Source organism: Dermacentor variabilis, chromosome 3 (assembly GCF_050947875.1).
Source record: "Dermacentor variabilis isolate Ectoservices chromosome 3, ASM5094787v1, whole genome shotgun sequence".
NCBI lineage: Eukaryota > Metazoa > Arthropoda > Arachnida > Ixodida > Ixodidae > Dermacentor > Dermacentor variabilis.
This window is the reverse complement of record NC_134570.1, coordinates 82,403,938-82,415,959: the sequence shown is the minus strand read 5'-3', so window position 1 is coordinate 82,415,959 and position 12,022 is coordinate 82,403,938. Positions and strand designations below refer to the sequence as shown.

Genomic DNA, 12,022 nt, shown 5'->3' with positions numbered 1-12,022 from the left:
CCCTATATATATATATATATATATATATATATATATATATATATATATATATATATATATATATAACTTGAATTCATTATATAGAGTCGTACAAGTGGCAAGGGGGAAGCAGGCCTGAAGCACACTTGAATACTACACATGAACTGATCTGACACTGACGCGAAGCGAGCACATCGGACAGCAGTGTCGTTCCAGCCACAGGTGCGACTCGCGCAGTATATAAACCTCGCTACAACGAATATTTGATGGATCGTACTACCACACCACAACCTCCTTGATTTCATTGTCAGGTAACGAGCATGCCTTCCGATTTTGTTAGGCAATCCCACCCGAGTTGCGCCGCCGCGAGCACCGCTCCGTCTTCGATGCATTATGACAGGAACCATGAATTGACATATTTGGAGTGTAGTCTTCGAAGCGTATAGCTCGATCTAATCTAGACGCCCCACTTGTAAATCGCTTAATTAGGGCCCGCATGCCTACCAGAGCAGCTGCTTTCTGTTCGAGCGCCTGCCTCCAACCTGCTTTAAGACTTTCCTTTGCGAAATACCATCCGTCTCCGCGTATAGCACACGTTTGGAGGCAAACTTAAAATGGCATCAGTAGCCGAAACTCATCGAATGCACGGCGTATTAGAGACCTCTCACATACGTGAAAGTTATAAGGAAATTCCGCACGTAGACGTTTTCTCTCCAGCTGCGGATCAATGCTGTTAGAGCGCGAGCTCCAGCTGCGCTTGCTTTCGTCGCGAGCACAATGACGCACATGCGACATCGACATGGGCCGTGCCATTTTCCAAACACGTGAAGTGCACACTGTGACTCATGAAGTTGCCATAACTTTCGCCAACGCGAACTGCGGCGCTTGTGTATACGCGAGTTTTACAAAACCGATCACAGAGCCACAAAAAAAGAACGAGCATATAGCATATAGCATAGTGACAGCGAGTGTATCATTACCGAAGGGGACTGACCAATGAGAAAATAAGTTCTTACGAACGAAACGCTTGGTGAATTCCATTGCCGGTCTTCTCCCGGGTCATGCATCGCAAACACGTCGCATGCCTGAAGAGTATAGAAGCGAAGTGAAAGAAACCGAGCGAGTGCGATCTCCCAGAGAAGTCTGCGTCGAGGAACGTGCTTTTCTATCAAAGATGCCAACGGTCGATCTTGCAAACACGACGAAGCTATACAGCGTCAAGAGGGGAACAAACAAGGCCGACATGTTAGCGCCTGCGAGAAACTTTCCTTCGGGCTGGGTTGCTCGCAAAACCGACAAAGAGGCGCGGAATGATGCAAGAATTCGACGAGCTTCGGTCGAATTGTACCGGAATATATGTTGGACCGTCGTGTTTGTCTTTCTGCGCTCGGTTTTGTTTCTCGTCGGAATACTGACGTGCGTCGTTTCCATAGAGTATCGGCGCACAAGAGCCGAACGTGTTCAGTGCAATTCCTCTTTTCCGTGTTGAACTTCCTCACCGGCGAGTACTGCGCTATCGACGTCAGCTTTTCGCGGTAGTATTAACTTGCGTAGTGAATTTCTCGATGTGGATTTGAGCATTGTCCGTCATCAACGATAATGTCTATTTCTCGGCAGAGTACAAGCTCAACACCTGTTTTAATGACATGCACTTCTTAAAAACAAGGTTCAGTAAGTCTGTTTTAACAATGTGCCGCGTCTCCGTGGAGTGCCGTGCTCTGCAAATAATAAATTGCTGCAAATTGGAAGCGATTGTTCGTGTTTTGTCAAGCTTTCTGGTGCCTCTATGTTGCGTGCTGTACGCCACATTGTTCCCAGGGTGTTGTTACTATTTTGTGCCGCTGCCTATCGAAATTTTTCCTAATGATCAGCTGTGCTAACGATGACATTTTGCAAAAAAGAAATTGTGTGGCATTCGTTAGGCAGCTCTTGACAAAATGCCTGCATTATCGGTCATTGTTGTAATAAATGAAGCGTCTTTGAAGTGTCACCAACTTTTACTCTAATGAGGCTTGCATTGAAAGTGTTGGTACATGCGGCTATACCCGCACTTTAAAAATAGATCTTACTTGAAATGCCTACTGCTTTGTTTTGCGAGCTCTCTTAAGACGTCAGAGAAGCTTTCTCACGAAATCAGTACTTCATAACTGCGTTGCGGTATGAGAAATTAAGCGGGAAACTTCCAGGTCTGACGTACTTTTGGGGGCTGAGAAAAATTCGGTAACCCCAGTAGGCCATCGATGCTGTCAAAAGCGTCACCGCATACTGCCTACGTCAGCATCTGAAGAGCGCCCATACAAAGATGTTTAAATTGTTTAGTGTTCCCTTTGTGCGAGGACGCGCACCGTATGAGCGCGGGCGCATGAAGCCTCACAGCGCGCCATTATTATCCGCCGCGGACCAATGCAAGCCTAGTTTTACTGTGACAACAGTTACAAAGCTCAAAATTGAGTTTCCTTTTGATACAAATGGAAGCGCTAAAGTTGTACGGAAGGGCAGCAGAAGACATGAGAGGGAATTCGACTGCTCAGCATTTTTCGACGAAGCGAAAATGCGCAAAGGCCAAACTGGAAATGGAAATTCTGAGGGTTCCCCAGATTAGAGCCCATGCTGACATGTGCATCAGTGTGTAATCTTTGCACCTGATGGACTACGAATTATTATTGCAGAAGAGGGGGTAATATTCATTAACCCCCTCCTATATATACACATGCATGACAGAATATTTGCTTTTCATCAAAAAGCACTCTCTCTCCGTTTATTTCTATCTATCTATCTATCTATCTATCTATCTATCTATCTATCTATCTATCTATCTATCTGTCTGTCTGTCTGTCTGTCTGTCTGTCTGTCTGTCTGTCTGTCTGTCTGTCTGTCTATCTATCTATCTATCTATCTATCTATCTATCTATCTATCTATCTATCTATCTATCTATCTATCTATCTATCTATCTGTCTGTCTGTCTGTCTGTCTGTCTGTCTGTCTGTCTGTCTGTCTGTCTATCTATCTATCTATCTATCTATCTATCTATCTATCTATCTATCTATCTATCTATCTATCTATCTATCTATCTATCTATGCACCGGACGAGGACAATGTCGTGTGCATCACAAAGATGTTATTCTCGGAAACGGTACCCGGCTGTGACAAGCCTGTTGTTATGGCAGCAGTTCAGTGCCAGAGGTCCGCTTATCATCTTTTAGAGCACAGCTCTCATACGCCCGTTCCTGCGGCGAACGTCAGCGTCGGCGTCCTACCTCGTAACCGGGCGAACGAGCACAGCGAAAGATGAGAGCTAATGCGGAGCAAAGAGGGAGATGAAAAAGCGGCGAGACTGAATAGTGAGCGAGGAGGAAAACGGAGCAGGAAGGCATGGCGAAAGCGTACGAAGAAAAGCGTAGCGGCGCGCACGAGGGGCCTTGCGGTGACTATCGCTACAAGATGGCGCCCGTCGTCTGCATGGAAACAAGAGAGAGAGAGAGAGAGAGATAGAGAGAAGGAAAGAAGGAAACGCAGGGAGGTTAACCAGGCTGAGTCCAGTTTGCTACCCTAACGTGGGGAGAGGAATGGGGAGTGAAAGAGAGAGAGAGATAGAGAAAACATGAGTCTGAACCGCACTCTCACATGCACTAAGTTAGGTGTAGGATGTCTATAATCGGGCAGTCAAGTCTGTTGCCTTCAGGTAGTGAAGAAGCGCTCGAACTACTTTCTGGGCTAATGAACTGTTAGGCCAGGCTCCAAAGCGCTCCATGAGCGAAGGTTGTCTGCGGTGGCTGCTGTGAATCGCGCCCACGCGTCACCCGCGCGCTTTCTCGCGTGATCTCCCGATGAGCGAGGCAGTCGCGTCACACTTAGCTTCGTTTGCAACTTGCCGTACGAGACAGATCGTGCGCGCCAGTCAATATATCGCGAAATGAAAACCCGTATGTAGCTGCGCTCAAACTTCGCATTATGGAGTATTGTAATCGTCCATGAAGTTTTTCCTCCCAGACTTTCCACTGACACATATGCGACGAACACACAGTCACACTGACTAACTCGAAACCATGGAAAGTGCACCACGCAATTCTTTGTATTGTCGTGAACGCAGCCACGTTCTTTGCAAGAACTAGCCGTCCGTGACGGCGTATTTTTTATCCAATCTGTTGAAGTGCAAACAAAAGAAACTCAGCTTACCGGTTGGTCGTGCATTTGGCAGCTTGTAAGAAATGGTGTCAACTTTCGTGCAACTTCCTTCGCTGCACACTCCAGTGATTACAGCTGCTTCTCTGTTGTTTATCTCGGCCTGTTAGTTCATTGGGAAGACCAACGCCGGCATCATCAATATAGGCCTTCCTAGTTCAGGCATTTTGTTGAACACACCCAAAGATTACCATCGCAAGAATTAGACAGGTTAATGCTGTCAGTGCATGCGATTCCATATGTAATGCGCACAAAAATCTGTGACAAAAATAAGACCCCAACTAGAACCCTTAAAGCAATGTTTTACTGAGTTGTAGATGCATGCACCTCATTATTTGTTCAACATGTTACGCGTCCGTTCCTTTTCGCCGGGTACATTTGCGCTTTGTACGTTTTGTATGTCTCGTTTTCTTTTGCCATCTCAAAACCACTTATGTACTTCGAATAATTTACCGCAAGACATTCCAAAATTTTATTATTATTATTATTATTATTATTATTATTATTATTATTATTATTATTATTATTATTATTATTATTATTATTATTATTATTATTATTATTATTATTAGTATTATTATTATTATTATTATTGAAACATACAAGCACACAAAGGAAACAGGAAGGGAATGCCTGCCTGAGGAGGGAATGAAAAGAGAAGAGAAGAAGAAGGTAGTAAACAATGAAATAGGTCAGTGCAGTTGAAAACGCACGCGGTATAACACATAAAAGCCCAGTGGTTGTAAAATGCTCATGAAAACGGGTGATTTTGTTTATCGCTATGACTCTGTATAATAATTACTACAAGAGCGGCGGCCCAGCATTACGCATTACCGCCAACAAAACGCACTTGTTTCCCACGGCGCGGTAGCGAAGTACAATACACATCATATATATATATATATTTCAAGTTTGAGGTGCTTGGTGTCACGCGCACTTCTGCGATTTGTCGGCGACACTTTAGCCTCGCCAACCAGTCTTGAGTGAACGAAAGCATTATAGTCTTCGCTACAAAATGCCTATCGCGAGCATTATCGTTGTACAATGGGGCGTATTCGTAGGGACGGCCACTCGTCGATACTAATAAGGAAACATTGTTAAGTGCATCGTACACGAATTTCCAGCGAAATAACACTAAGAAAGGAAGGAAGTGGACAGAAAGATGCTGGTTTTCTGTCCTGGATTACAGCGTCTTTCTGTCCATTTGCTGCCCTCCCTCGTGTTTCTTCTTTCGCTGGAAAATCTTACAATGCACCTAACGCAGAACCAGCTAGCTCTATCTTTCAGGTATAAAGAAAAACATCGAAATTGGATGGAAAAGATCTTCACAAAACAAGCGCTCAGCTACTGTTCGCCGCAATGCAAATCTCGCGTCTTACCACGCAACGTGCTCCATCTTCGAGCATGACACTTCTTTTTCTGGTGCGGCTTTTTGGCGTGGCAGTTTCAGGATCAAGGCCACGGCTGGTGGTGACGTCTGGCGTGGTCACTTTCGTGTCGGTTTCTGTTGGCCCGGTCGTCTCTTCATCGGGTTCCGAGAACCGGACGATGTCGTACAAACTGTCGTCCTCGTAGGAATCGTAATCCTCGTCGTCTTCCGACTCACTTGCGTTGCCTTCTCTGCACCTGCACTTGCTGGCCACGGACACCTTTTTTTGCAAAGACAACAAGAGACAAGAAGATGCAAGGTGGCGGTGGCAAATTGGCGGCAAAGTGGCTTCGCAATAAATTCGCAATAATTTGTTGCGTTTCATTTCATTTCGGCATTATGGTACGTTGCAGCACGTACAAGAATGCTGAAGCTTGACGGGGTCTGTACCCGATAGTTGCACTTTCACAGGGGCAACAGGAAATGTTCGTATGCGACAAGCTTACAATGCCAAGAACTATACGTTTGAAAAATAAAACTAAAAGTGTTGAAATTAACATTAAAACGGAAATACTTTACTTTTATGCACGACATCAAAATTTATCAAAACTTGGAGAAACTTTCCAAGACAAAATCAAAACCTAACAGCAGCAGCATTACAGAAAACAATGCTGGTTGTTTAAAAGAGTAAGCAATGTATATGCGATCATTTGTTGGCCATAGTACGGGTCCGTGGCGTAAACCAAAAAGTGATTTCGCGCGTGTCATAAACATGCATTCTTTCAATCAAATTAGCAAGTTCTTTCAAGCACAGATTGTTTGTTTTAATGCCTTGCTTGTGATCTGAACAGGAAGTCAATTGAAAGCCACCGAATGGCAATAGGAAGAAAACAGAATTTCTGTAACATATGTAACAGCATGGACAGGCGTTGAGTCATTCATTGTCCGATGAGCGATGTGACACGATCAAACCTATAAGCAATGTTTCGCTACTTGAAGACAAAAAAAAAGTTACACTTCGTTAAATTTGCAGACAAACCACCTACCAGTGGCAATTGGTTGTAGAGATTATCTGAAGTTTGTTGTGCAAAGATCGCGACGTACAAGTGATGTCATTAGTAGCAATCGATGCAAAAAAAATGAAGAAGCTTGTTGGCAGCCTCACGTTTTCTGAAACTTGAATGTACGAAATGTTGCACGGCGCATTGGAGACCTGCGGTGCTTCAGGCGCAGCTGTTGTGCCATTGGCGTCCAGATGTTGACGCACTTCGCTCACTGCTTCAGCAGCCGCTGTTGTGCCATTGGCGTCCCGAGGTTGAGGCACTTCGCTCACTGCTTCAGCAGCCGCTGTTGTGCCATTGGCGTCCCGAGGTTGAGGCACTTCGCTCACTGCTTCAGCAGCAGCTGTTGTGCCATTGGCGTCCCGATGTTGAGGCACTTCGCTCACAGCTTCAGCAGCCGCTGTTGTGCCATTGGCGTCCCGAGGTTGAGGCACTTCGCTCACTGCTTCAGCAGCCGCTGTTGTGCCATTGGCGTCCCCATGTTGAGGCACTTCGCTCACTGCTTCAGCAGCCGCATCTGTGCTACCGGTTGTAGGCAACAGGTTCAGGAATAGTGCTGTAGAGGAGAGAGAAGTGTCACGGTGAGAACCAGTTCCTTCATTAGGCAAATAAGCGCGCAAATAACAGTTGTGTATAAACGTTGTATTTGTCGTTGGGTGACGCGGTTTCGGTCATTTGTTGCCAGATGTGAACTGGTTTGTAGCGCAGGTTAATCAGCAAGCAATCCAATGACGGGCCAAGAAAAAGTAATAATCTGAAAGACACGGGACGCTATTTGGGACAGTGTCTAATTGCGGCGTGTTATGAAAATATCCACCTTATCCTCTCTGAATGCCTAAAAACGCCAGCATGGTGGATTTCGGCACATCTACAAAGGGCGCGAATTCGGAAGGGCCCAAAATAGCAATACTGAGCAAGACTCAACGGCGGCATCTCACAGGCATTGAACAACTTTTTATATCGCTTGACGTCCTTCACCGCGTCGCTAGACACTGCGCTTGTGATGTCCGCCACTCAGTGAGACAGTTATGTTTCTTTTTTTTTTTCTTCGAATAGGCCCTTGTTTCTTTTCATCATCCTCGTGGTTTACGACTGCCTCGTGCTCCTTGATGAAAAGCAATGAAGGGCGCAACACGATTATTCTTTACCTTTTATTTCAATAGTAGGCGAGGGCATCCTCAGGCGAGGATGAAGAAGAAACCGCTGTGAGTGATGGGTTCAGAGACTTCCAAACTTCCTCGATGCAAAAAACAAAAAAATATGCAAGATGCGGTGCTGACGAAGAGCGCCTTCTCTGTTTTTCTGGCCCTTAACTCGTTATCACTCTATTCTTCTTGTGTTTGTGCCCTCACGTTCACTGTAGTAGCCTAGGCGGCCATAATATATCTAAAGTGCAAAAATAAATTAGGGCAATCTTTAGCATAAACCATTTATATTGCCAGAGACTAACATTCGTTTCTTTGAAATTCGCTGAAATTCTGCAGAGTTCTTGCTTGAGCACCCACATTTGCGACGCACCCCCCCCCCCCCGATCTCGTATACGCCAAGGTCACTCCTTCCCTATCTCCTCACCACTTCTACTATAATTCTTTTGCACACCATAGGCCAACTTTTCTATACACCTACTGCTAGATCGGCCAGGTTAACTCCCACACTGTCACCGGAATCAGCCCAATTTAGTCGGAGAGGAAGTTATCTCCAAAACTTAACCCAAAAATACGTGAATAAAACCAAGATAGCATCGCTTTCTTAAAAAGAGTTATACGCTTTAATGCCTATATTTGTTTTACTGAAAATATTAGGCAACATTTATTGTTTCGTTATGTAAGGCCGTAGAGAGAAAAGACGGTCACGGGCAAATGGTTGGAGTAGCATAGATGGCTATATCGGTTGATCATGTTTAGGTTTTATGGACTTTTTAAAAATAGCCGGTTGCGGATAACATACGTCTAGTCTTGGAGCAGGATTATTCAGTAAGATGGACATTCACTTGAAATCAAAACGCATATTCAACTGATCGACAAAAATTCATTAATTATCTTTTGAATTAGTTACTTTGCGGCCCGTATTGCAATTTACCAATTGTAGCCGGTGAGCTTGCAAAGCATATCCAGTTGGAATGGATTTCCAGAATGACGCCAGTTAGGAGATATGCGCTATTAAACTTCCCCTAAAAATTCACTGTTCCACTTACTTTTCCAACATATTAATAATAATAATAATATTTGGGGTTTTACGTGCCAAAACCACTTTCTGATTATGAGGCACGCCGTAGTGGAGGACTCCGGAAATTTTGACCACCTGGGGTTCTTTAACGTGCACCTAAATCTAAGCACACGGGTGTTTTCGCATTTCGCCCCATCGAAATGCGGCCGCCGTGGCCTACTTTTCCAACAAAACACTCTTTTCTTCACTGAAGCACAAATGTAACTCGAACGCCCATGTATTTCGTTCCACACGTCGAGAAATAATATCACGAAACTGGCGTCATCCTGGAAATTCATCTCAAGTGGATACGTCTTGCAGGATCACCGGCTACAATTCGTAAATTGCAGTATGCGCCACAAAATAATTTATTGAGAAGTTCATAAGCGAATTTTCGCTAATCAGGTGAACATGTGTTTCCATTTCTCGTGCTAGCAATGTCCGCCTCTTCGAATAATCTAGCTCAAGGACAAGAACTACGCTCTCTGCCAAGGGCGATTTTTTAAGCATTCCGTAAAACTTAAAGACGGTCACCCTCGATAAGCCGATTCATTATATGCGTACGTGCCGTAGCACGCAGCTCGGGGCACGCAATTCTTCCGCTTCCGCAACGATAAGAATAAGGGTCATTTAAATGCTCGTTAGAGGCTCTGTAGCAGCTCACCTAAAGGAGAGTAATCAGGCGCCACATTTTCTCGCTCGTATCTTAGACATAGGTCGGCAGTAACAGTCAGTCAGTCATACTCAATCACCCTACTTGTCTTAGGCTTCGCCCCAACGAACGCTCCGCTTAGTTTTTATTCGTTTCTGTGATAATCACAGAACAAAATATGTAACCCGTAGTTTTGTGAAGCGTGTCACTCTTCCTGCCAAAATCGGCAGCCGAAACAAATGATAAATCACCGTTAGCAGTCAGGCAAATGTGGGATGAAAGCATCTGAAAATAAATGAATAAATGTAGAGTGAAAGGGCGCCCCACGTGACGCGTAATTTTCTACTGACATCGTTTCATCCACTGCGACGAGAAACGTGTAATTATTTTCTTAATGTTAAAGAAAGAACAGCTCATATTAAATAGGGACACAAGTTATCTACTAGAGCAATGCAGTATTTTAATCTTATCTTTCCTCTCTGGTATATCATCCGTGCCTTGTTCGACAAGCGAGCGATGACGTCCTCTCAAACGAGACAAGATGCAGGACAAACGCTGCCCACAAGAAAGCTTTCAGTAACACGTTGCTGCGCAAGCATCGATAAAGCTGGTTTCGCTCGCTATTTTGACTTCCGAGTGATCGGGGCTAAGCGCTCGTCAATGAAAAACATCGACGAACCTTCAGTCGCGCTGCGGAAGCAGCAGCACTGCCTCCACACGAAGGTACAGTCCTCAGCGAACAAAGGGCAGCATGCTGGAAGTGCAAGGTGTTCGCTACGCTCTCGGCCAGGGAGTGGTCACTTGGGGGTCACTTGTGACTTACTTTTGCTAACAGATTTGTGTACTCTCGTGTGTTTTCATCCCTGCGCATTCCTGCGTTTCGTACCATCTCCCGACGCACGCAAGCCTCGCTGCGTGGGATGGATATACAGCGTCACGCGAGGGCTGGTAAAGTGATTGGAAACAGTCAACTATGTATACGCGCATGCACTATGGGCGTATACGTCACGTGCACTATAACTTCACAACATACACGCACCGCTTCGTACGAATTATCGTTACTCCGACACACGCGGCATCCGCTTCAATATTGCGTAGAGGTCAGAAAGCCCGGGAAACAAGGTTGGTAAGGACATGCCTATAAATACTCGGGCGTTAAAAGAAAGAGCACAAGCTTGTCTCGATCCTAACGCAACCCGCCGTGGTTGCTGAGTGGCTATGGTGTTGGGCTTCTGAGCACGAGGTCGCGGGATCGAATCCCGGCCACGGCGGCCGCATTTCGATGGGGGCGAAATGCGAAAACACCCGTGTGCTTAGATTTAGGTGCACGTTAAAGAACCCCAGGTGGTCAAAATTTCCGGAGTCCTCCACTACGGCGTGCCTCATAATCAGAAAGTGGTTTTGGCACGTAAAACCCCAAATATTAATTAATCCTAACGCAACTGAAATTCAAAAGTGGCACTAACAAAACATCTCGCTGTCTCACCAAAGGCAAGAGCCGCCTGTAGATATCTCGGCACTGCCAATACACGAACACGTTCCGTGCGACGCATAATGCTGTAGCGCCGCGGATGCCGGCGCCGCGGTTTCCTCGCCATTTTAGTGGCACCGTGAAAACTCTGCACTCAGGAGCGACGCGATATCGCCGCTGTGACCGGCCGGGCCCCACCGTTGTCGCTGCTGCGCCTGCGCGTAAAACGGCCACTGCCTGGTAACGGTGGACCTTGCGAGGCGAGGACGCGTCTCATTCCCGAGTCGAACTTGGCCCGGACTTCAAGTCACTCGCACCTGCGACGTAGAAACGCCAAATCGGTTATATAACTTACGCTGCGAGACAGAGCGCGAGGTCGTGAAATAGGTCGTGAAAAGCGGACTGCTGTGCCTAAGCACAGCAGTCCGCTTTTTGATGAGGAGACCTCATTAGTACTCAATCCACGTAATATTACAAATCGAAATCGATCCTATCGCGTTTCGTCAGGTGCCGCATTTCGAGAAAGGCTGAGGAGGCTGAAATGCGCATGTAGCCATGCCCTTTATAGTTCGACATTTGACATCATGGACAGGCAGCTCTTTCCGCGAGTCAGTGACTACCACTTGTGTACTTTTTGCGACGCGACAATGCCTGCCCAGTTATCAGCGCTAATGTGTGCTTATGTCAAACACCGCGAGCGCTGTCAAATATATCCTGAAGACAAACTGTGAGAATAGGTCGCTTTCAGACCGTGGCATTTTAGATTCATGCCTAGGGAATCTCCTGGCAATTTGATGTTCGGTATAAAACACTAAAAAAGGCCTACGCCGACAACATTTCTGAACCTGTATTTGTCAAAAATTGATGATGTATGTACGTCACCAAAGTGATTACGCCAAAGCCCTCAGGCTAGCAACCAAGTATACATTTAAATAACAGCGTTTCGCTGACCCCGTGGCCGAACACAAGCATTCCAAAGATGTTCCTGGAAGCCGCACGTTAGGGTAGATGTGACGTCAATCGTGGAATCGCGTTCTGCATGCCATGAGCTGTCTGAGTGGAATTTGTCACCTATTAAATATGCGAAAATTTCTTATAATAG

At 45.7% G+C, this 12,022-nt stretch overlaps 1 protein-coding gene across 1 annotated transcript in view; it reads right to left on the bottom strand.

The window, feature by feature from the left end:
- Nucleotides 1-11,212, bottom strand: part of LOC142574019 (uncharacterized) — a 59,778-nt gene extending 48,566 nt beyond the window's left edge. Inside the window, exons 1-4 of the mRNA XM_075683212.1 lie at nt 10,936-11,212; nt 6,697-7,148; nt 5,542-5,811; nt 4,157-4,265 (exon numbers count right to left, since the gene is read on the bottom strand). Coding sequence (XP_075539327.1) covers nt 4,157-4,265; nt 5,542-5,811; nt 6,697-7,148; nt 10,936-11,047 — 943 coding nt within the window. The 5' untranslated portion in view covers nt 11,048-11,212. The remainder of the gene's footprint in view (nt 1-4,156; nt 4,266-5,541; nt 5,812-6,696; nt 7,149-10,935) is intronic.
- Nucleotides 11,213-12,022: the final 810 nt, after the last annotated feature.